Source organism: Pan paniscus, chromosome 2, assembly GCF_029289425.2.
Source record: "Pan paniscus chromosome 2, NHGRI_mPanPan1-v2.0_pri, whole genome shotgun sequence".
Lineage (NCBI taxonomy): Eukaryota > Metazoa > Chordata > Mammalia > Primates > Hominidae > Pan > Pan paniscus.
The window spans coordinates 130,278,280-130,304,813 of record NC_085926.1 but is presented as its reverse complement, the minus strand read 5'-3'; the positions used below and the strand labels follow the sequence as shown (position 1 = coordinate 130,304,813).

The 26,534-nt window shown below is 40.1% G+C and overlaps 1 protein-coding gene across 1 annotated transcript in view; it reads right to left on the bottom strand.

Moving 5' to 3' along the window:
* ACP3 (acid phosphatase 3) overlaps window positions 1-26,534 on the bottom strand; it is a 56,682-nt gene that overhangs the window by 19,803 nt on the left and 10,345 nt on the right. Inside the window, exons 2-8 of the mRNA XM_003829463.4 lie at window positions 23,548-23,643; window positions 20,169-20,255; window positions 19,558-19,710; window positions 14,352-14,450; window positions 9,253-9,345; window positions 6,842-6,974; window positions 1,906-1,988 (exon numbers count right to left, since the gene is read on the bottom strand). Of these exons, the coding sequence (XP_003829511.1) occupies window positions 1,906-1,988; window positions 6,842-6,974; window positions 9,253-9,345; window positions 14,352-14,450; window positions 19,558-19,710; window positions 20,169-20,255; window positions 23,548-23,643 (744 nt within the window). The remainder of the gene's footprint in view (window positions 1-1,905; window positions 1,989-6,841; window positions 6,975-9,252; window positions 9,346-14,351; window positions 14,451-19,557; window positions 19,711-20,168; window positions 20,256-23,547; window positions 23,644-26,534) is intronic.

Sequence of the window (26,534 nt, the reverse complement as noted above, 5' to 3'; positions counted from 1 at the left end):
TAAATGTTTACCCCAGAGTGGCTGGAAGGTATAGGGGAGTGGTTTTCAACCCCCTTTCTGCCACTGATTAGCTATCTAATCTTAGGCAGTCCTCAACTTCCATATCTGCAAAATTGGGATAACATTTGGCTGCCTAAACTGTATGGCAGCGTGCACATATTCAAAAGGCGTTAGAAGTAATCTAATAGAGAAAAAAAAAAGGAGCTATGGATATGACATGCTGGAAGTCACACCACAAGTTAAAACTAGAAATCAGATTAGACACTATGAAAATTGAAAGAAATGACTAATTTCAGGCCTATCTCTCTCCAGGAAGCACTCTGCTCCTGCCCAGGCCTATTTCCCTAGTCTATACCATTTAGGGCTCCTGATAATAAACAAACTTCCTGGCATCTTCAGTCTCCTCTTTCACCTTCTTGCATGAATGAAAACATGACTTTCTTTCTCCAGCCACAGCTGAGAAACCTTTCGTCATGGAGATGTGAGTGAAAGGAGTCAGCATGCTATGTCCTGTTTCCCTGCTCATCCCAGACTCCATGGGCAGCTATTTGAATGTATAATACAATTGCAGAATTTTCCCCAAACACTGTGTCTCTCCTTGGTATCTCAGACTCTTCTCTCCCTGGCTTCTCCAAGATGAAAGCCTTTTCTAAGATCTCTTGCTCTCTTTTCTTTCTACTCCCAAATGTAGCTCCAACTTTGAGTTGCAGTCCTTCTTCCCTTTCCTCCTTCTATTCTCTTTGCCATCTGAAGTTTTCTGCTGGGATGCCCCTGTAGCATTTCAAACCCATTGTCTAATCAGTACATTTGCCTGGCCCAAGACCACCTCCTTCCTGCCACTGAAAACTGAAATCTTGACTTCATCTGGGGCTTCACCTTCCACATCGTTGTCTTCCACCCACTTCCAATTCATCACTGAGAATGCACACTCAGCTTTTCTTGTAACTTGGCTCACTTCTTTTCCTCTCCTGCTGCTGCCCTAATTTTAGGCCATATCCCCATTTTTCTAGACTATCACAAAAGCTTTCTACACCATATCCTGTTCCCAACATCCAGTTATTCTATAAAATAATTAATTTCCAAAATGCTGCTCCTATCCTGTCACTCCTGCCCTGCCTTCCCTGAGCAAACACTGACAGGGGGGTTCCTTGCTTCTTTCTACAATTAAACAAAGAAGCAGCAGGACAAGATGGCCCTTCAGCTGCCATCCAGCATAAACTTCTGACACTCCATGTCAGGGCTGTCTAAAAAACCTTCCATGATGATGGAGATGTTGTATATCTGTGCTCTCCAATTCAGTAGCCACTGGCTATATATGGCTATTGAACACCTGAAATGTGGCTAATACAACCGAGGGACTTAATTTTTCATTCTACTTAATCATAATTAATTGAAATGTAAGTAGCTACTTCTGGCTACTAGGTTCCATATTGAGCAGCACAGTTAACATCCACTAATTTGGTACCACCTTTTCCACACAACATTCCTGGCCTTCCACCTCTGTCCTAATAATTTACTTTATTTGTCCTACACACTAGTGAGGAGCACTTACTAACCCCTTTCATCTTGATGTGCTGGATGTGCTGCCTTGTCTAGGAAGCCTTTCTGCTTCTCTTCTCCACCCTCTTGGAACAGAAGGGATGGCTAGATTTTCTGAGGTGCCAAAGCACTTGCCTGCATGGCATTTCCATCCCATTTTGTATAGTGTTTATGTTTGTCTTCTTGTTAGTTTAGATTATAAATCCCTTAAAGGACAGAATGATGCATTCAATTCTAAAAGCTTTGTGCAAGTGCCTACCACGTACAAGGAGATGGGGAAATGAAGATAAAAAAAGATGAGGTCCTGTGCTTCAAGGGATCACACACTTGAACAAATACATGTTAAATGAAGATGAAAATACTTACTGCAGAATACATGATAAGTTTTTTGTAGCTTGGTGTCTGAGTTGCTCTCTTCATGTGATTGAGGATTTCATTGACCAGGACACCTTAAAGGAGATGAATCAATAACCAAACTGAACCAAACATAAGCTTCTATTTTAGTTCATTAGCTTTTTGTCACTTCATAGTTGCAGACTCTCCCTGCCATGACTTAAGAAGAGGGGCAAAGATCTAATTTTATTGAGCATCTGCTCTGTGCCAGGTAATGTGATTTACATACTTTTTTTTTTTTAAACTGAATCCTACGTCTCAACCCTCATTTTTAGGTAAGGAATCTTAAGTCCAAAGATATTAAGTGACTCACACAGCCAGGTAAGGAAAGCTGGATTGGCACACTAGGACTCTACCATACCGGGTTTTGTTAAAGCTCAGGTTAGGAGGCTGATAAGCTTGGAAGGAACTTCAGACAGCTTTTTCAGATCATAAAAGATAATTCTTAGCCCATGTTCTTCTCCAGAGCAGACCTGAAATGACAGCACAGCAGGTACTCCTCTGTTTTCACCCCTCTTGCTTCTACTCTCTGGCAGTCAGACCTGTGGGAGGCCATGGGAGAAAGCAGCTCTCTGGATGTTTGTACAGATCATGGACTATTCTCTGTGGACCATTTCTCCAGGTTACCCTAGGTGTCACTACTGGGGGGACAGCCAGCATCTTTAGCTTTCATTTGAGTTTCTGTCTGTCTTCAGTAGAGGAAACTTTTGCTCTTCACACTTCACATCTGAACACCTAACTGCTGTTGCTCCTGAGGTGGTGAAAGACAGATATAGAGCTTACAGTATTTATCCTATTTCTAGGCACTGAGGGCTGTGGGGTACCTTGTGGTGCCAAAACAGATCCTGTTTTAAGGACATGTTGCTTCAGAGATGTCTGTAACTATCTGGTGTCTCTGTTGGTCTCTTTACCCTGCATGTGCTCTCTTGGTGAGAATGACCAGCAGGGTGTGTTAGGGTGTGTGTGTGTGTGAGTTGTAATGAGCAGGGCATTGATATTAACAGATTGACTATAATCTCAGGTTCTGTAGTCCACTCAACAAACACACACTGAGCAGCTATGATGCGCCAGATACTGTGCTAGGAGAATCAGACCTGGTCCCTGCCCTCCAAAAACTCATAAAATAGTAAGAAGAGACAGGTCTGTACACCAGTAAGTATAAAAAAGGGTTAATTAAGGAGGTAGGTATCTGCTCTTTCTATAAGATGCTGGAAATTCCTTGAGGATGAACAGGATAATCTGAATGTACATGTCTAACAGGTCTAAATCCCTCCATCTCAGAGAGGGTTGCCCTGTGGAATGCATTAGGGACTTTAGCTTGATTCACATGCCATGTTGGTGCTAAACTCTGTGGCCAAGCTTTTGGGAGCCATGACAGCCACTTGAAATCAGCAAGTTGCCCTTTGTCAACAAGTGTCTTTTGGTCAGGCTGCAGTTTTGGTCATGAATATATCAGTTCTTGGTTCTGGTATGATTACACCCTTATCCCAGGAGTGATTGGGGTGACTATCATGATTATCCTCAGGCTCTGGCATATCAATATTCTGTTTTATAGGGGAAACTGAGGCTTGGAGAGGCTCAGCAACTTAATTAGATTATACAACTTGCAAGCAGAGAAAGAGGGCTTTAAATCTAGCATGTCCTGTGTCAAAACCTTTATTTGTAATCATTAGACCATGCTACAGTGGAAAGCTAGCTTCAAAGTTATCTGTTGTACACTTTATTAAATCTTCGTAAACTAGACAAAAATATCATTGATCTGAAGACATAAACTTTGCTTCCTTCATTTCTAGTCTACAGCAGAGGTTGGCAAACTTTTCTGTAAAAGTCCAGAGAGTAAATGTCTTAGGCTTTGTGGGATAAAAAATCTGTTGCAACTACTCAGCTCTGCGGTGGTAGCATGAAAGCAGCAATAGACAATGCATAAATGAATGAGTGTGGCTGTATTTCAATAAAACTTTATTTACAAAACCAGGTAGTGGGCTGGATTAGGCATACAGGCAGTAGTTTGCCAACCTCTGGCCTAGAGCAGGAAGAGCTCTCTTTTCACTGATATGACCAGCCATATGATTCTAAATTTGCCCCAGGGATTTTTTTGGTGTGTGTGTGTGTGTGTGTGTGTGTGTGTATGTGTGCGTGTCTTACTGAACAGTGTCACCCCTGAAGTTAAATGATGAAATAAAAATTCTAGACTGGGCACAGTAGTTCATGCCTATAATCCCAGAACTTTGGGAGGCCAAGGTGGAGGATCGCTTGAGCCCAGGAGTTCAAGACTAGCCTGGGCAACATAAGGAGACCCTGTCTTTGCAAAAAATTTTTAAAAAATTTAGCTGGGCATGGTGTTGCATGCCTGTAGTCCCAGCTACTTGGGAGTCTGAGGTGGGAGGATTGCTTGAACCTGGGAGGTCAAGGCTACAGTGAGCCGTGATCATGCTGCTGCACTCCAGCCTGGAGGACAGAATGAGACCCTGTCTCAAAAACAAACACAAAAACAAACAAAAAATACAAAGAAACAAAAACAAAACAAACTAACAAAAAAACTAGCAAAGGTCAGAAGATGGCCCTGATGTGTCCACATTACTCTTTGTCACCTAGACAATGTGTGTTTTCTGTGCAGGAATGTGTTCAGCTGTTTCATCATTCAATAAACATGTAGTTGACAAATCTCTCTTGCCCAGCCAGATCTGAATAATAGTCTGAGCTTTTGTTTTGGCAGAACCACACAGGAGAAATTTTCCTGCTTAACAATGGCGCTGGACTTTTTCCAGAAAGCAGGACAGCTGGTTTCATACAAGTGCCAGCCTTTAGAATCCAAGATCAGAGAACAACTCAGAGAAGGACTCTTATAGACAGTCTAGTTTAATCTCCTCATAGGTAGTGAAACAGAGATCCAGACAGGGGAAGTGGCTTCTCCCAAATGTGATCTTCTAGTAGGCAAGGGAAATAAAAGAGGAAACATGAGGAAAGTGGAGCAACTCCATTTCTTTTTCATATATACACATCCCTACATCTACTATTAGACTACTGTCAACTGCCGTCTGGTATAAAGCATGTTGGGATTTTATTCAAATGCAGATCCTGATTCAACTCGTTTGGGAGTGGGGCCTGTGTTTCTAGCCAGGTGGTAGTTGATGCCGATGCTGAAAAGTAGACTGCACTTTGAGTCGTGAGGGACTAGGTGCCTGAATCCACCATAACTAGGTTGGGGGAAATAAATCAAGAGTCCCACTTCCACCATTTGATGGGGTTTGCGACCGAGTCACACTGCTGGCACCTGGTGGGCCAGAAATGAGGCTGAGTGCTTATGTGGCTTCCAAGGCACCCTGTACATCTTTTGTTGTTAAGCACTTAAGATTGAGCTTCTTCCTGGGTTCTGCCCATACATACAGTCTGTATCCTGCCTGGTAATTTTTTCCAACACTCCAGCTTCCATCTAAGACTCCTCTCTGGAGACTCTCCCTTCCTCAAGGCTGGATCTTGTTGCTCATGTGTTTAATGTGAAGTAAGGACTTGCACATTTCTACCAAGTCTGTCTCTGTGCCATGCAATCAGGATTTTTGTAATAGCAGGTCTACAACAACCTCATGTCGTTAATGGCCACTGTCCTAAATTTTTTGCCCCAACCTACTTTATTCATCTCACATGAATTTGCTCCTGACCATCCTGGTTTCATACCTGATTCCCCTGGTTACAGCTTGCCTCACTCTTTATACCTGGTGTGCAGCCCTGCTTTTCTAGCTATAATTGATTCCATTTCTGGTCAGTGATTTGAATTTTTTCCCTAGTTAAGTAGCCTCAGTGAACAACCTCCCAGTCTGGTCCAGCCCTAATATGCTTTGCCTCTATGCATTCTCTTGGGATTTTGATGGACTTGTCCTGATGCTGTGGTGAATAGTGTCTGTCAATGGCTGGAATCATGATGTGATTGTATTAATCTCAAAATGCCTTGAATATTTGTGCCAGCCTGACTTGGACCATCTCCTGTGGCTTGGACTTTCCTCATTACGTCAACCTGACATGATGAACTTTCTCTTCTTCTTTATCCCTGGTTTTAATACCTATGATAACCACATCTAAGTCTGACACCTCATTTGGTATCTTGGCCTGCCCATCCAGTTTCTCTCATAAGCCCCAACAACTGTCCTTGTCTTTGCTGGTCCTGACTTTTTTCTTCCATCCACTTATCCTGATTACAAGAATCCAGCATCCTCTTGCCTGCGTCTGCCTTCATATGGCAGGGTGTCCTGTGCTACGAAGAGCCAGTTCTAACCAAGAAGAGGCATCATTGATAAATAAATCTCAACAGCTTTCAATGTCAATGAAAAATTTCAAGCTGTGTTATAAACTTGTCAATTGCAACATATTTTAACAGCACATAATTGGTCTGAAAAATATAACAATTAGCCTGAAAAATATATTTTATCGGCTTTCATAATGACTACCACTCAGGGTTTCAGGAAAACAGGCCACTTTTGTCATACCTCCCACTTGAAAAATTCATCATATAGGCCACAAGACACAATTGATTTTCATGTGGCTCAGACACAGATCCTTGATTTTTGATCTGGAGGGGATGGAAAGGATCATTTAGCTTTAGCTTTCATTTTTCAGATAGAAAACTAAGGGCCTGAGTGAGTAATAGTTATGATTATACTAACATATGACATTTATTGACAGTGTATTATGTACCAGGTACTGTTTTCTCTAAGCCATTTGAATACATACATTCATTTTAATACTCACTGTCTATGAAGTATCATTAATATCCCCATTTTGCAGAATGGAAGCTGGTGCAAGAGTGATTAAGTGAACTGTCTGAGATCACACAGTTGATTAGTGGAGGGAATGACTCAGACCTGGATCATTCAACCACAAATCCAATATGCTCCTCTCATTTTTTAATACTTACCCCCTTGGAGCCTAGATTTCTCTTTCTGCTTGTGAATTCCATAGAGGGACAGGAGGGACAATTCTGACAATTCTCTCAACTTAGTCATGGTGTCCTCAGTGGCCCAGGAGGGTAAAGTGAAATTGTGAACACTCTGTAGCAAAGAAAAAGGAAGAAAAATGTATGTGTATTTATATGACTGTCCTCTTTGTTGACTTATCCTTTTTCACCTCACAAGAACTAGTAGGGCCAGACTTTCTTGTCCTGCCATTTCTTTCTAAGAGAACTTCATATTGTGATAAGTAGTGGTATTGACTTTCAGAAGAAAAGCTTATATAAATGAATTTACCCATTCCTACCCAGTCCATAGCTTTTGGTTTAACTCTGGATCAGTGGGTGGTTCATATTTTGCAGAGTAAGGGTGCAGTAGGGAAATAATACCTCATTCCTTTATGAAAGGGTTAGAAATCTTTCTATGAACCTGACAGAGTTAAATGATATTTCCTGAAAAGCTGAATGGGCTGCCTGAGAGGCCAGTTAGGAAAGGCAATATATTTCTGGAGCCTTCAGTAATATATTCTCCCCTACCCCCATCAAGGTCTAGTTTGCTGACTTTTTTTTTCTTTTTTTTTTTCAGAGACAGGGTCTTGCTCTGTCACCAAGGCTGGAATGCAGTGGCCATCACAGCTCACTGTAACCTCAAACTCCAGGGCTCAAGCAATCCTCCTACCTCAGCCTCCTGAGTAGTTGGGACTATAGGTGCATGCCACAACACGTGGCACTTTTTTTTTTTTTTTTTGAGACAGAATCTTGCTCTGTCATCCAGCCTGGAGTGCAGTGGCACGATTTCAGCTCACTGCAACCTCCACTTCCTGGGTTCAAGCGATTCTCTTGCCTCAGCCTCCCGAGTAGCTGGGATTACAGGCATGCGCCACCACACCCGGCTAATTTTTCTATTTTTAGTAGAGATGAAATTTCACCATGTTGGCCAGGCTGGTCTCGAACTCCTGAGCTCAGGCAATCTGCCCACCTTAGCCCAAAGTGCTGGGATTATAGGCATGAGCCACTGCACCTGGCCACAGGTGGCTAATTTTTAAAAGTGTTTTGTAGAGGTAGGGCCTCATTATGCTGCCCAGGCTCATCCTGAACTTCTAGCCTCAAATGATCCTCCCATCTCAGCCTCCCAGAAGTGCTGGGATTACAGGCAGGAGCCACCACACCTGGCTGTAGTTCACTGACTCTTGAGGAAAGCCTGCACCTTGCACACAGTAGATACTTGGTAAATATGCGTTAAATGAATGGTTAAGTACAAGCAGGGCAGGTAGAGACCTTGTGCCAATATTTATTACCCATTAGGAAGAGTTGATTAGGAGTCCCCCAGTTTCAAAGGCAGGATTAAGAGTGAGAGAAAGCGAGTCCATGAAAGAGGAGACCAAAGTGGAGTGACCTACAGAGGAAATAAGTGAGAGAGATTTGGAAAAAATATCACATGACATGACCACATTTTGGAATAGCTCAGATCAAACTGTAGTAAAGAAGAAAAAAAAATTATGACTGGAACAAAAATGGGGGCTCTTGTTTTCACTGAAGAGTCTTTTACAATGCTAATGAATTTTCACTGAAATAGTTGCTGATGATAAAGTGAAAATACTGGGAAAGTAGCATGTGATTGGGTCAATTAACTCTAGGATGGATGGAGGCAAACTGTGTCATCTGTTATTAAGATAGAACTACGGAAGTAATTGCTGCCCCCCAGACTCTCATGATGACCTCAAAGTTAGAAGTCAATATGAATTAGGTGGGTGGTCAGAATCTTGCCCCATATTTAGTGAGCTAGTTGGGAAAACAGGAACAGAGAGTACTCCTTTTGGCCAGAAGGTGGAGCATGGTGAGTGAGAAACACCATGTAACCTTGAAAAGCAATCGTAATTTATCTGGCCACAAACGGTATTTCAAATGCATCGCAAAGCAAGAAAGAAGTTCTTTCTTGTTAAGCAAATATAAATAGCCTGGCTTATATTTTGCTTGTTTATTTCTACATTCGGAAATCAGGTAATTTCCCCCTCTTTCTTTATAACAACATTGTTTTTTCATTAAGACCAAGGACAGGAACCCAGCATTTTTGAGTGGCTGCAAAATAAATAAGCTCCTACTGAATCCAAGGGGGGAAAAACTAAAGTGGAAACTCATAGAAGAAAAGCAATTTTGCTTGTAATTTTCTAAAGGGTGAAAACAGAAATAATAATAGAGAGAAAAGAGAAGTCAGCATTTTCAAGTTAATATAAGGAAGTTGTGAATTACGTTTCAATGTCAAAAGAAGTATAAGTAATACGTTCATAAAGAAGTGAAAGAAAAGATATTCATCTATTTCAAAATAAGCATAAATCATAAAATCAGATTGCAAGTTAACCTGTGATTTTTTTTTCTTTTACCTCACAATATAAAGGGTCGTAGACTTTACTCCAAATTCCAAAAAGGTCCTGGCCATGTAATCCTGAAAGTTTTCCCAAGGTAGCTATAAAATCCTGAAACACAAACAGAGAAAGAAAAATTCCTACACAGGTTTCTCAGCTTCAGCATTATTGATATTTTGAGCTAGACAATTCCTTGTTGTAGGGAGCTCTCCTATGCATTATAGGATGTTTCACAGTATCCTGGCCTCTGCCCACTAGATGCCAGTAGCATTCCTAATCTCCCACTTGTATAACCCAGAATATCTCCTGACATTGCCAAATGTTCCTTGTGAGGCAAATGCGCCCCTGTTGAGAACTGCTGTTCTTCACAGAAAAATGCACCAGTAATATTGGTTACGATAATGTCATTCCAAAGAATTTTACAAACACGAATTGATTATTCCTTATTATTACATTTAAAATGTAGATAGATGCTGGCTGACTGCCACATGTTCCTGGTTCGTGCTGGAATTGGATTGAAGTGTACTGCCTCAGATTCTTTTTAGAAGTGGGTAAAGTATAACTCACGTGTAAATATGTCCCAGGTGAGAAAGGAAAGCATATTTCAGGCCAAAGCATCCAGGAACATGCAACACAAATAGGGCTTGGTCTTTGGCTATACATATAAAACTTGGATGGAATGCAAATCTTTTGCTAGGTTCTGTATGTTTCTTGGAATGTCACAATAATGAGACCCAATGTTCAGCTATCTGACTGCTGAAATTGGCAGCCATTTCTGGGAAGCCTTTTGGAAGATATTGTCTGTCTGATGGATGAAATTTCTAGGGAACTACAATTTGCCAATATTAACCTCAATAGATTTTCATAAAATAATAGAAATTATTGTTAAAGAGCTCCTACTGCCATCTTCTCAAACATAAAAGCTCCAGGGCCAGATGACTGTCATAGAGGAATTCTACCAAGATTTTCAAGAGTAAATTATTCTAATGCTATTTTAACTGTTCTGGAGCATAGAAGATGAAAGAAAACTTTCAAAAACTTCTTATGAATTAAGTGTAACACTGATACTGACAAAGATTGCCCCCAAAATAAAACTATTAGTTCAATGCCACTTGTAAATATCAATGCAAAAGGTGTAAGTAAAATAACAGGAAGTAATTCAATGTCACATAAAAGGAAATGGGTTTGATTTGAGAAATGTAAAGATTGTTCAACATTGGTAAATCTATGAATGTAATCAATCATTGTAATTAATCCAAGGAGAAAAATAATTTGATTGTATTAAAAAATGTTAAAACAATCATTCAGGAGATTAAGCAACTAATATTGATTTAAAAAAATACACTCAAGAAAATAAGAAAGGTGGATATTTCCTTAATTTGATAAAAATATGTCTATTTTGGTTCAAAAGCCTGTATGCTTATTAGGAAAACTCCTCTAAAATCAGAAATAAGACAAGAATACCCACTACCAACACTGCCCATAACATTATACTGTAAGTAGTGGCCAGTGCAAATAGGCAAAAGGAAGAAATCAGAGATACACATTTTTGAAAACTGGAGATACTGTAAACCTGAAACAAACTTAACAAAAAATGTAAAGACATATATGAAGAAAACCCTAAAATAATCTTTAAGATAAAACAAGTAGGAACATGTACCATATTCTTAGGAAGATTTGACAGTAAAAAGTTGCAAATTCTCCCTAAGTTAAATAAATTTAATATGATCCTAATGAAAATACTAAAAATTAAAAAATACTTTTGGAACTAGACAAGCTGACTCTGAAGTTCACAAAGAAAATTAAAACATAGCCATGGAAACTCAGAAAAAGCAATGAGGGATGACTAGCCCTTTAGATATTAAAGCATATTATAAAGTCTTAATAGTTAAAACCCAAGTTTTGGCTAATAAAAAATTAAACAGAATAAAAATTACATAAATAGACCCCACACCTATGGGAATTTTAATATATAATAGCTTCGATAAGTAGGAAAAAAATGAACTATTCAATAAACAATGATGGAGCAATTAGATAATCTTCCAGGAAAAAACTTAAACAGGATACCTTCTACCAGTATGAACTGTAAATGAATTCAATATATAAATGAGAAATGAAGCTAGAGTGGAATTAGAAGAAAGCATTGCAGACTTCCTTTATAACCTAGGAGTGGGGAAAGCTTTTCTAAACATGACTCAACATATAGAAGCCATATAAGAATACATCGATACAGAACCTACATGGCAAGAACACGGTAAGCAGTTAATAGACAAACTTTTTTTAAAAAAATGCCATTCATTATCTGTGATATTATGAAATATATATTTGGTCTTTTTTTTTTTTTTTTTTTGAGATGGAATTTCATTCTTGTTGCCCAGGCTGAAATGCAGTGGCGCCATCTCGGCTCACTGCAACCTCCGCCTCCTGGGTTCAAGTGATTCTCTTGCCTCAGCCTCCTGAGTAGCTGGGATTACAGGCGCCTGCCACCACGCCTGGCTAATTTTTTGTGTTTTTAGTAGAGACAGGGTTTCACTAAGTTGGCCAGGCTGGTCTCAAACTCCTGACCTCAGGTGATCCACCCACCTTGGCCTCCCAAAGTGCTGGGATTACAAGTGTGAGCCACTGTGCCCGGCCTTCTATTTGGTGTTCATCTCCATTTTCTGCCATAGAATTCCTAAAATCCTTGGAGTCTCCAAAGTATGTCTTTTTGCATGCTAATGATTGATTGATGGCTGGCAGTCCCTGGCCAGCTTCAGGATGGGGGTTGGTCACCAGAAAGCCAAGGCCAGGATTAGAGCGTTGGGACTTTCAGCCCTACTTCAGAACCTCTGGGGAGGGGAGGGAGTTAAAATTTAAGTTGATAGCCAATAGCCTGTGGCTTAATCAATCATGCCTATGCAATGAAATCTCCATAAAAAGCCCAAAGGGAGAGGATTCAGAGAGCCTTCAGAGAGCTGAACACTTAGAGGTTCCTGGAATGTGGTGGTCCTGAAGAAGGCAGGCAAGCTCCTTGACCTTTTCCTTATATCTTTTGTAATATCCTTTGTAATAACTGGTAACTGTGTTTCCCTGAGTTCTGTGAGCTGCCCCTGCAAACTGATCGAACCCAAAGCGGAAGTTGTGGGAACCCCAACTTAAAGCCAGCCTGTCAGAAGTTTGGAGGTCTGGACTTTCATCTGTGTCTGAGGTGGCGGGTTGGGGGCGGCCAGTTTTGGGGCCTGAGCCCTCAACCTGTAGGATCTGATGCTATCTCCAAATAGATGGTGTCAAAACTGAATTGGAGGTCACCCAGCTGGTGTCTACTGCAGAACGGGCTGCCTTTTCTTGCAGAGAGGTCCCCCATATTTGGTCACAGAAGTCTTCTGTCTGTGTTGATTGGTGTTGTCAAGTGAGAAAAATAGGAAAAAACACATTGAGTGTGTTTTTTTCACACACAAAATATCACAGACAGAAATGTTAAAATATATAGAAAAAAGCTTCTAAAAACTTATAGTAAAAGGAAAATCAATCATCCAAAAGAAAAATAGTCAAGGGATATTGATATAAAAGGAAATATAAATGGCATTTAACTGATGAGAATACACGGACACATAGAGGGGAAGAAGACACACTGGGGCCTCTTGGAAGGTGAAGGGTGGGAGGAGGCAAAGGATCAGGAAAAATAACCACTGAGTACTAGGCTTTATACCTGGGTGATGAAATAATCTGTACAACAAACCCCCATGACACATGTTTACCTATATAACAAACCTGCACTTGTACCCCTGAACTTAAAATAAAAGTTAAAAAAGAAATACAATATCAAAAAACAAACCAAAAAATGGTATTTAACTAGATGAAGATACCCAAACTCACTCATCACAAGAAAAAAAGCACTATAGCACGATGTTGTACAGTAGTTATAATAGTGAGCTTCCTTGTCTTATTCCTAATTTTAGAGGGGATGGATGCTTCTAGTGATATTATTTTCCACTTACCAGATTGGCAAATATCCCCAGAGTGGTCCACATACTGTTGGCAAAGTTGTGGAGAAATGGGCATTTGCATGCAGTGCTGATAGAAGTAGAAAGTAGTAAAACCTCTTTGGAGGGTAAATTAATAATATTTCAGATTAACCCAGAATGTCTACTTCTAGGATATTATCCCACAGGTATTCTTGTGAAACTATTTAGATGCACAAGTTATTCACACATGCTGTTTGTAAAAATGAAAGATTGAAAAATGACCCATATTCCTATCAATAGGGGCTGGTTAAATAAATGATGGCATAAATATAAATATTACACATTTGTTTAAAAAAAAGGAAAAGAAAGAAAAGGAGGAAACTCTTTACATACAGATATAGAAATATTTCCAATATATTTTCTTAAATGGAAAAAAAAAACAAAAACAAAAGAAAACCAAGGTGCCCAATCCTATGAATAGTATACCATTTTCATGTAACAAAAGAAGAAACTATCAGAATATATTTTTATGTTTGTATATGCATAAGGAAATTGGAAGACTGCATAAAATACTACATAAAATACATAAAAGACTGCATAAAATAAATACATAAAAGACTACTAGAAAATAATGCTAGTGGTTACCTGTGGGGTCATGGAGGCTTCCACTGTATTCCTTTTGATATTTTCTAATTTTTGGACAGTATGAATGTATTATATTCAAAAGATTATTTTAAAAAGTACACAGCATTATATCTACCTTTTGTATTGTGCTGAAAATGGGTATTTTGCAAAATAGAAACAAAAGAAAAAGACTATCCTTTGTATATAAAGACAATAATCCCAGCCCCTCAGCCTGAATAAGGCAGGTGATTTTAGACTTATATTTATTCTCATCCAGCCATTTACTCACACCTGGTTCCTCTCAAGGCCATGAGTAAAGGATTCAAAAGGACTGGCTTGTCTATTGGCTTGTGACCCCTGTACGGGGAAGGGAAGCAGGAGTGATGACCTCCCTCATTAAATATTCTAACCCATTGCTGTAACCAGCCACTGACAGATGCATTCGTCCCATCTTTTTAAGAAGCCAAAGCTTCATCTTGTGTCTTGGCCCTCACACTCAAGTACCACTAACAAACTAACAAGTACCACTAAACAAAACTAGCTTTTAACCTTATAAGGGTGCAGCCTCTTCTGGAATTCCTCTGATTTCAAAGTCTCACTCTCAAGTTCTTGAAAACGAGGGCAGTTCCTGAAAGGCAGGTATAGCAACTGAGGATAAGAGAAAAATCATAAAACTGTTATGAGTCAGAAAAACTTTGCTAAATATGCTGCAGCAATATTTTAAGCCTCATTAGGTTCAAAGCAACCTTAATAAAAGATTCAAATGTGTTTTGAGCTGGGTGGAAATTCCAAAATTTGGGAGAAAGAATCAAATGATCTATAGGTCTTAAAATAGTAGGATATGTATTCAGAATTGAAAATCCTTTTTTTCTTTCATAAACTTGCCATAATATAACTGAGCTGTTGGTGGTAAATATTTACACTTCTCGATCTTCCACGTGAATAACTGTTATCTTGCTTCCTTCCCAATCACTTTCATTTCTTGCAGTAGGTGCACATCTGTACACACACACACACACACACACACCCCAACGCATGTATGTATGGAGAAAGGAATTTGATTCTGGAAAAAATCTTAAGTCAATTAACCACTCATTAACTTCAGTTTTTGCAAATTTGCAGACTGTTAAGAGTACGTATTAAATACTTAGAAAAATATACTTCAAAAACCTGTTGTGAGGACAAAGTGAATTTCCTAAAATTAATTAAATTTTGACAGTGTTTTATAATTTTAACTGTAACCCACAGGTTTGTGGCTCTCAAGTTTATTTTGTTGCCCTTACTTTCCATCTGTGACTAGTCCTGTATTTCTAGCCCTTGGTAGAAATAACTAATTTGGATTTTTTTTTCCTCAAATTTAACATGTACAAGGCTAAACTTGTACATGTTACAAGGGCCTTCTTGCTGTCCCTGAAGGCATAGGCTTAGGATCTCTGCATAAAACTGTTCCCTGCCTTGAACACTCCCCAACTGACTTCTACTCCTCTTCTAGCCATCCTTCCCCAGCCTCTATCATATTAAAATGAATTCAACTTCATTTTTAACCATTCCCTCTTTGTAATTTTCTCTGCTTTTGTTAGTGGCAGAATTTATCAACCTACTTCATAGTCACTTTTGTTTCTCTATTTTCAAAACATATCCCCTTCTATTTCAAAATAGACCTCTTTTTTTTATCTTCATAGTCCCCTCCCAGTCCTAGCCACCATAACTTGTGTTTCAACTACTGTGAGAACTTCCTATTTGGTAAATCAGTGTTCACTCTTTCAGCCATCCTAATTCATTCTCCACACAGCAGTTACACTAATACCTTTTATTATTATTATTATTTTTTGAGACGGAGTCTTGCTCTGTCACCCAGGCTGGAGTGCAGTGGCACGATCTCGGCTCATTGCAAGCTCTGCTTCCCGGATTCACGCCATTCTCCTTCCTCACTCTCCTGAGTAGCTGGGACTACAGGCGCCTGCCACCACGCCTGGCTAATTTTTTGTACTTTTAGTAGAGACAGGGTTTCACTGTGTTAGCCAGGATGGTCTCGATCTCCTGACCTCGTGATCCGCCTGCCTTGGCCTCCCAAAGTGCTGGGATTACAGGCGTGAGCCACCGCGCCCGGCCTATTATTATTTTTTAAGCATGAATCTTTTTAAAGTATCGATCAGATCATGTCATTTTGTGGTTCATGACCTTCATTGGCTTTCCATTTTACCTAAAATAAAATCAAAACTCACCACCACACAGAATACATCAAGAGTTTGCATGAGTTGGCCTCTAGGAACTGCACTGCCCTCTTTTCCTATTACTGTCCCTTGTCACTCCTCTCCAGCAACACTTTGGGCCTTCTTGCTGTCCCGGAAGGCACTGGCTTAGGAGCTCTGCCTAAAACTGTTTCCTGCCTTGAACACTCCCCCATTGACTTCTACCCCTCTTCTAGCCATCCTGGGCCAGTCTCTATCATATTAACCTGTTTCATTTCTTTCCAGGAACTCATCGCCATCTGACATTATTTTATTTTACTTCTTTATCATCTATTTCCTATAAAATATAAACTTGACGAGAGCCAGGATCATGTCTGTTTTGTTCACTGCTGCAATGTCAATGCCCAGCACAGGGCTTGGCATATTAGTAGCTACTCAGAAAACACTTATTTTAAAAGTTGCTTCCTGTTCATCATTTCTGATTCTGTGTGTCACCTTGTCTTACCTTGCTTCTCTTCCTCTAACATCTTTTACCATCTCGTTTCAGGCCTTATTTCTTAATTCCAGAATTGCTTCAATAGTTATTCTCTGAGGCTCCAGTGTCTTTTCTGTCCAAGCTACTGTCAGGCAAGTGCCCAAAAGCACCACTCATCACATGTGCATAATACCGAAGAATGTATACAGGTTTCTTTTATGTCCATTGCTTTTAGTCTAAATTTGCATGCATGGCTTTCAAATTGTTCCATAGGAGAAATTATATTGTTAAGAGAAAAAGCAGAAGACTGTTCATTAAAAGGCCTGGAATTTAATTAATTACTTCCTGGATGATAGTTTTTTTCATCCACAAATTGAGTCAGGCTGAAAATAAACAGAATAATCACCGAGACATCTGTCCAGAATTTTGCAGTTTATGGTGTTTTCCATTTTTTAGCTAACTTGACTTTCACAAATCCCTAAGAAGAAGTTAGGTGGGTGCTATTTTCCCATGTTACAGAAAGGAAACTGAGGTTTACGGAGGTTACTCAAGGTCATATATCTGAAGTGGTAGTTGGCTCTCAGAGGTAGGTTTTCCAACTTCAAATTCAGCCCTTCTTCTAACATCACGCTGCCTTTCTTTCAACTCAAGATTCCTCCTGGCTATTAAATTTGGATTATCTAATCTGTGTCCAATATAATCAATTTTATTTTCATTCTCTTTCTAAATATGAACTCTGGGCACAGAAGAACTGGCATTCTACATATTCACTCATGGTCATGTTTTTGTGCTGCCTTCCTCTCCTTCCTCCCTCTCCTCTGAGGTCTGGTTCAAGTTCTCACTCTCTTTATGAAGACCTGAATGACTGCCCTGTGGTAACTGCACGTAAGTCTCATTCTCTGACTTCACCCAGCATATGTGGCTTGTACTTGAAATTATTGCCTGCCATCTTATAATGTCTTCTACACATTTCACACATGCTAATTTGCTTTCATCAAACTATAAATTAGAAAAACTTCGCCTCCTATTTCTCTACAGCATTCAGCACAGCTAAATGCTAGGAATAAGCTAGTGTTGATTGGTTTCATTAGATTTCTTAGTTGATATGAGAGAATTTTTTTGACCTTAGTGAATCAGATAGATGGAAGCCATAGGTAGATAATGTTCCTTGCTTCTCTCTTTCTCTCCCTCACTCTCCCTGTTTCTTTCCTCCTCTTCTACTAGCACCTGCATTCTCTTTCTGTGTAACTTAATTACTATCATTCAGGATTAATTGTTAAATAGCTGTTGTGGTCTACATTTTGCTAAATTTTGGTGCTGCTATCCAGTCTTTGTTTTGTTTTGTTTTTTATTTATTTTTGAGACGGAATTTCACTCTTGTTGCCCAAGCTGGAGTGCAACGGTGCGATCTCGGCTCACTGCAACCTCCACCTCCCAGGTTCAAGTGATTCTCCTGCCTCAGCCTCCCGAGTAGCTGGGATTACAGGCGTGCACCACCATGCCCAGCTAATATTTGTATTTTTAGTAGAAATGGGGTTTCACCATGTTAGCCAGGCTGGTCTCGAACTCCTGACCTCAGGTGATCTGCCCGCCTCGGCCTCCCAAAGTGCTGGGATTACAGGCATGAGCCACCGCACCTGACCTCCAGTCTTTATCTCTGCAGAAAAGGCTGGTAAAGTGATTTTTTTTCTTTTTGGAATAAAATATTCACAAATGCTTAACACTGGTAATCACAATACTTCCCTCATGATTCTGTGAAGGAAAAGAGATGTAAATAAATCATCCTGTCTTTTCAAGAAACAGCAGAAAAATGGTTGGAGTAGATTTAACTCCAGTGACTTTCTACACAGCATTTGGGAAAAATCCCTAAGTCCCTAGATGCAGCAATTAAGTCAAATTTCTAGGGGTACTGGCAGGACAAAGAGGATAGTAACCTACCCCAGAGGTCACTGGGCAAAAGTCTGGGTCCAGCAGTCAGGCTAAGCTTCAGCCATAAAGAGATGCGATGGTCATGCCTATGATGGGACTGCAGGGAAATTAGGAAGGGATTCTTTGTCCCAAACTATTTCTTTCATATAGCCTTAAGTTTCACACCTGGAAGATTAGTTAGATTTATCTATTACTACTTTAAAAATACCCATTCCTCTGAAAAGATTAAAGAAAGCTTGGTCGGTCCCACCCTGTGTAAACACGTTTGAGAGTTTCTCTTAAACAGCCCCATTCAGGCAGCTTAGTTTATAGCACTGGTTCTCAAACTTGGCTCCCCACTGGAATCATTGAGGGAGATTATTTTTCAAACACTGATGCCTGGGTCCACCCTCAGACATTCCGATTTCTTACGGAGAGTGCCCTGGGCATCAGGATTTTTTTTTAAAAAACCACGTGATCCTAATATGCAGCTAAGTCTGAGAATCATGATTTTATAGGGAAGAAAATTGCTCTGGAATGAAATAGGCCTAGTTTTAATCCCAGAGTGATGCTTGCCAGCAGTGTTGCTTTGGACCAATTTGTTTGTTATTTAACCTCTCCAAGCACTTATTTCCCTCACTATAAAAGGAGAGCAAGAATATTGTCCATTCAGAGTTGTTATGAAAGGTAACACAATGATTCACATAAAATGTTAGGCAATGATTATGCACTCAAATCTTTTTTTCTCTACCTAGGAATGTGGATTTTCATGAGTGGAGGAGTGTTTGGTGGTATAAATATCTTTGGATAATCTGGAGAGTGGAGAAACCTGTTTGGGGCACCAAAAGCCTGGGAATTAAGGCAGAACACTGGGGGACCCGTCTCTCTCCCTCTCCCTCTCTCTCTCTCTCTGTGTATGACGATGAGGGGGCAAATTGCCAAGAGTTGCAAGAGTGGCAAAACAAAGTGGATCATACAGATCCAAAGAGAAATTTGGTTCCTACTCTCTCTTAGCTAGGGTTTTCCATGTCCTAAATTGTCCTTTGTATCTTTATTTAAGAAAGAATTAAAACTGCACAGCTCAAGGAGTGTCCAGACTCCCAAATCCACAACTGTTGAGTAGCCTGCCTTCCTCATTCTAGGTCCATCTGAAATCTCCTGGTTTTCCCAGTATACTGACCTGATCTTCAGAAAGAGGAACTGTGTGCACCGGGATGGGCTGCCAGAGTAGGATAGGATTCCAGATGCTAACACCTTCTGGGGGAAACAGGGCTGCCAGGTTTGTCATAGCACTCATCAAAGTCCGGTCAACGTCTGTGCTTCGAATATAAACCTAGAGTAGGAAAATCAAAGCAGAAGCGAACGTAAAGGGAGCATGAGGTTTTTTTCTACAGAGCTGCCAAGGTATTAGAGAAAGGAAAGGACACCCACAGTGAAATATTACAGACATTGTGCTAACATCAGAATCATAATACTTGTTAAGGAATGAGCAATATTATGATCATGGTACAAAGCAACCTGGTTGGCCAATAGTTGAATTGACAAATGAGATCAATTAAGCAGTGGCTACTTGTCAAGCCAAAGTATTTATTCAGGTGTTCATAAAATCTTGAAATTACTCATATTCACAAACTTTTTGGAACAAAAATTTGCATAAAGAGGAATATATTTGTAAACAAGACCTCTGACTTGTATAAGTTCCTTGGAAAACAGGCAAAGCACTTTTATATATGCAGAATTATTTTAATTATTTCAAAGATCAAAGTTCCTACTCTTGGCTCCCCAACTTGCCTGTTCATGTTTATAGGACTCATTCAAGAATTTTCTATATCTCTTTCTTATATACTCTCCAAGTTCATAATGCTGCTCCATGCCCAGCTATGGGAAAAAAATAAAAACAAAAATTAATGAAAGTAAGTTCTATGAATCACACTATCATAAAAATTTGTTGATTTTTTTTTCATTATATGTGTAGAATGAACAATGGTGTGGTTTAATAGTTCCACAATAATGACACATATTTAAGTGAAAACAAAAGAGCTGTACTCTTTAGTTACAGTTCCCTGACTCCCTGAAAAAACTCATTTATCTTCATTAGCACTTAACATAGAGACTTGCACATAGTAAGTGCTTAGTTGATAGTTGGGTGATTGATCTGATTTAAGTAAATGGTTCATCTCTGACGTAGTGGGATCCTTGTTGGTAGAGCATTCAAAGAGACCCACTTGGTGGGGATTTTGTGGAAGAAACTCAACCATCTGATGAGATTAGACTCGATGAATCTGAAAGTCTCTTTCAACCTCTGTGGGCAATGCTTTACTATCTGCCCAGTTTATTAATTCCTGGTTCATAAAAAAATTAGAACATGTTACTCTAAGTGTGGTCTGTATTGGCTTCACTTAAAAGCATTATAGAAATCAAATTCTTGGGCCCCACCCTTGACCTACTGAACCAGAACCTTTGGGGGTGGTGCTCAAGAATATTTTTTAACAAGCTTCTGATGGACAGTAATCACTGAGATGCACTGCATTAGCTCAGTGGTCCACAACCATTACTGTGCATCAGAAACAAAATTATCCAGCGGTGCATGTTGAAATGCAGATTCCTCAGCATCTCCATCAGAGATTCCAGCTCATTAGTTCCTGAGTGGGGCCCTGACATCTGCATTTTAACAAGTCTCCCAAGTGATTCAGATGCATATAGTAGAGCACCATGCTTTGGAAATGCAGCATTCAAGTTTGTCTTTAATCCAGAGCCTTACTAGAGCTTTGGGAGCCAGAGAGGAGGTTGTTACGGTGGCTGCTGCTTGGTCCCACTTGTCATTTGCTTGTCACACTTGTCATTTGCTTGACCACCACTATAATCACTTCCCATCTAGGATGGGGACGAGGTGGGAAAGGAATAATATACCATGACCTGAGTAGCGGAGAAGCAGGTACTTTAGGTCTAATTGTGTTCTTACAGCTGACTTTTTAAATAGTCGTCTGTATGAAGCAGTGATTTTCACACTTTAGCATGCACAGAATCACCTGGAGGACTCAATAAAACACAGACTTCTGGGCTTTAATTCCAAAGTTTATGGTTCACCGGGTATTGCGTGAAGAATTTACGTTACTGAGAAGTTCCCACGTGATGGTGATGCTGCTGGTCCAGGGACCACATTTTAAAAACCACTGATCTAGACAGCCATCATCTTATGATTATGCAGATTAAAAATACCTAGACAAGGCAGATTAAAAGTACCTAGACACTGATCTAGACAGCCATCATCTTATGATTATGTAGATTTAAAGTACCTAGACAAGGCTGGGTGTGGCGGCTCAGGCCTGAAATTCTAGCACTTTGGGAGGCCAAGGTGGGTGGATTACCTGAGCTCAGGAGTTTGAGACCAGCCTTGGCAACATGGCGAAACCCCATCTCTACTAAAAATATAAAAAATTAGCCAGGCATGGTGGTGCTCTCCTGTAGTTCCAGCTACTTGGGAGGCTGAGGCACGAGAATTGCTTGAATCTGGGAGGCAGAGGCTGCAGTGAGCTGAGATCGAGCCACTGCACTCCAGCCTGAGGGGACAGAGTGAGACTCCATCTCAAAAAAAAAACAAAAACAAAAAGTACCTAGACAAGGGTAGGAATCTGAGCCCTAGAACCTTGTCACTTCAAATGTGGTCCATGTACCAGTGCCATTGTCATCCTTGGGAGTATGTTAGACATGCAGAATCGCAGGTCCCACATCAGACCTGCTGAATTAGAATCTGCATTTTGACAAGATTCCCAAATGATTCATTTGCACATGGAAGCTTGAGAAATACTGCCCTAATAGAATCTGATGGGTAATCAAGGTTCTTCAGAAGAAGAACTCAGATCCTGCAGCCTAGAAGAATCTTTTGGTCTTAATGGGAAAACATAGCAACAGAACAGGAGTGTATACATAGCCATAGGTATTAACAAGTAAATCTGAATTTTTGTAGCCTCTCTTTCATTCAAAGGGACAGAAGATGGGTAGGCTATGGTGAGAAGAGCTTTGACCTGGGAGACAGAAGATGCTGGTCTCAAATAGCCTGCCTGAGTTTTCTCCTCTATGAAATATAGTCAGGGCAGAAATTCTCAGCCTTGGCTACACATTAGAGTGAACTGATCACCAAGGAGCTTCTAAAAATCCCAATGCCCAGGACACATACTAGACCAATTAAATAAGAACCTCCCGGGCAGACATCAATATATTTTTTAAACCTCTCCAGATAATCCCAATGTTTTGGCAGGATTAAGACCCATTAGTTTTTGAGACATTCTACTCTAAAGATTCTGTGACATTTTCTTAATTAATATATTTAAACAGATCAGGACAGAAGCAATTCACCTGGCCTTGTGGCTCCAAACAGAAGAGTCATCCAATCTTACAAGCAAAGGGAATAGGGCTTTGGAACAGTGACTAAAGATGGCTTTGCTCCCCAGTTCACCTTCTCCTTAGATGCTCTTCAGAAAGTAGGGCTTCCTGTGTTTAACTGACAACTTATAAGGAAGGTCAAATCCCAATATATCCAGCTGACAAGAAATCATATTCTGATATAAGCACTTTGGGGAATCATGTTTCCCAATGCTGTTGATTCAGCTTATTGATTACAAGACTATTTTTCACTTTCTCATGTGAAGCCTAAGAAATTCAAATCCTGGCTTATGATTACCACTTGGCTCTCTTCAGCATTTCTAAGCTCATATAGTCTTTGTTCATGTACGTCTCTTACATTTAAATAAAGCCAGAAGGGCAAAAAATATCAAAACAGACAATTCTATATACATTTCCCCTTGAGACTCATCAAGAATCTTTTTTTTTTTTTTTTTTTTTTTTTTTTTTTTGAGATGGAGTTTTACTTTTGTTGCCCAGGCTGGAGTGCAATGGTGCGATCTCGGCTCACTGCAACCTCCACTTCCCAGGTTCAAGTGATTCTCCTACCTCAGACTCCCGAGTAGCTGGGATTACAGGTGCCCACCACCAATCCTGGCTAATTTTTGTATTTTTAGTAGAGAGAGGGTTTCACCACGTTGGCCAGGCTGGTCTCGAACTCCTGACCTCAGTTGATCTGCCTGCCTCGGCCTCCCAAAGTGCTGGGATTACAGGCGTGAGCCACCACACCCAGCTTCATCGACAATCTTTAGCTAAAAGTCCAACCAACCTGGGTGAGTTGGCCAAATCCTTGTGGCCATGAAGATTCCTTTATGGGGTCAGTGGGAAAGGTGTCAATGGGACTTCGGTCTCCATGCCGAAACACCTGAAAATAGATGTGAGAGAGTGATGTTACAAACGTCACTTGGGTGTTTTGCTTCTGCTCATTATAGTAGTTTTTTTTTTTTCTAACTCATTGGTTTTAACTTTGGCTTCCCATTGTAATCACCTAAGGAGTTTTAAAAGATTCTGAGGACTGGCTTTCAACCTTAGTGATTTTTATTTAATTAGTCTGGGATGTGGCCAGGACATCAGGATTTAAAAAATCTCCCTGGGTAAATCTCTAGTTAAGAACCACTATTCTAAGTTCACTAACACTTTCACTGTGTTTCAGGTAATGTAAGAATCAAGATGATCAGCCATTAGAAGGCAGGTGACACATAATGGAGATCGGTTTGTACATAAGATAGGACAGAAAGGAACACAAAGCTGACAAGAGTACTTTACTGCAGACAAACTCTGATGAGAAGTATTCTTCCCTTAATGATTACAGTAATAGTGGTATAACTTTTTTTTTTTTTGAGACAGTGTCTTGCTCTGTTGCCCAGGCTGGAGTGCAGTTGCGAATCCCAGGTTCAAGCAATTCTCCCGCCTCAGCCGCCTGAGTAGCTGGGACTACAGGCGCTTGCCACCATGCCCAGCTAATTTTTTTATTTTTAGTAGAGACGGAGTTTCACCATGTTGGCCAGGCTGGTCTCGAACTCCTGACCTCAGGTGATCCACTTGCCTCGGCCTTCTAAAGTGCTGGGATTACAGGTGTGAGCCACCGTGCCCAACTAGTATAACTTTTTTTCTTTTTTTTCGAGACTGAGTCTCGCTCTGTCGTCCAGGCTGCAGTGCAATGGCACCATCTTGGCTCGCTGTAGCCTCTGCCTCCCGGGTTCAAGTGATTCTCATGCCTCAGCCTCCCGAGAAGCTGGGATTACAGGCACACGCCACCACACCCAGCTAATCTTTGTATTTTTGGTAGAGATGGGGTTTCACCATGTTGGCCAGGCTGGTCTTGAACTCCTGACCTAGTGATCCACCTGCCTTGGCCTCCCAAAGTGCTGGGATTACAGGCATGAGCCACCACACCTGGCAACATTTTATATACAATAAAAATAATAGATTTTTAACACCACATACAATTTGTGACCATTTTGAGCCAATGATTTGTTCATTTTTTGGAGATTAGGAGTAAAAGATTGCAGGTGGGGAGGTTAGGAAAGCTAATTCTCAATACTTTAATAACATACTTCTATATTTGTACCCATGTCATGCTATTGTGATTGCACATTTCTCTTTGGGAAGAGTAGTCTGGACTTTTGAAATCTTGGTGCTTTGATTCTAATATGCTTTCTCAGTATAATATCAAACCAAACACAAAGCCATCTTATGAGCAAAAGATAAGGAAAGAAAACACTGAAGAACTACAAGATGAAGTCTACACTGATGTCAGCAAATATTTTTAATATAGAGACAGCTGCATAACACCTTGATTTATCTGAGGTTACCCGCACCTGTACTTATACTACCTGGCTAAAATGTTCCATTGAAAAGTAAGCTAAGAACCTGCTCTTTTGAAATTCTGTAAAACAGAATTCAATAGACATTAAATAAGAAAACAGTCTCAGACTTTAGTCATTTTTGAGAAGGAATTCCAAGAAAGTGGGAGATGCTTGGTTTGTGTCTCTAATATCTGAAGAAAACAGATCTTTTGGCCCTTTAAACTAGTGACAAATTAAAACTTCGGTAGAACAGTCTACAGAAACAGGGGCAATGATGCAGTAAATGTTAAGCTATCATTTTTGTCAGGTGAGAAATTACTTTCATGAATGATCCCCTGAAGGCAGGAAGGACAGCTGCATATTTTTTTGTGAGCACCTGCAGTTACTAGTCTCAGGGGTGACTTGGTCATGATCAGAAATGATTATGGTTAATCATTGATGCCTCTTTCCACAATTGAAGTACATTTTAGAGTTTTTATATCCCAGGTAAATGTGTCTTTGAATAACTAAAGTTGTTACATGGTTTCAATAATTACAAACCCCACACTGTTTTAGTTTCTAGGGCTTCTCAACCTCAGCATTGTTGACATTTTGGGCTAGATAATTCTTTGTTGTGGGGGTTGTCCTGTGCATTGTAGAATGTCTAGCAGCATCCCTAGCCTTTACCCACCAGATGCCAGTAACATTCCCCAGCTGTGACAACTGAAAAAGGCACATTTTCTGCCATAGGGGCAGAAAATCACCCCAAGTTGAGAGCCACTGAGTTAGCCAAAGAGAAGTCAGGTGAGAGACATTGTAATAAAATAATTTACAATGCTTCCCACCAACCTATAACCACAACGGTAACTCCTTAACATTTTTTGAACACTCACTTTGTCCTGGAAACTGTGCTAAGTGCTTCTCATAGATGTAATCTTCTCATCAGTTCCACAAAGCAGTTACTATTATTATTTCCATTTCACAAATGAGGAAGTTTAGCTTAGTTAAGTGACCTGTCTAAACTCACACAGCATATAAGAAGTGGTAGAGTGGATATTCAAACACAGGCTGTGCCTCCAACTCCAGCATACTTAACCACCTGTGAGAGCTTCATTTCTGCATGATCACACTCCTCACAGTCCCACCAGCTAAATCTGAATGGTCTGGGATCTAACGCTTCTTTATTAACTCTACTTAATATACTCTTTTCCTCTAGGATTGGAAGGGGTGTGTGTGTGTGTGTGTTTTGTATCAGAAGAAACCAAAACCTTGATACGGAAACTACCCCGAAGGCACTGTGAACTATGTATATATTATTGAAAGAATAGAACTGAGGTTATGCAACTAAATGACAGAATGGCCTGAGAGAGAAAAACAAGTGTGGTCACCTTAGCAGAGTGTTTTGAAGAGCAGAGAACTGGAACATAATCATGAGACTTGGGCAAGCTTTCTCACTCTGGCCCATAGT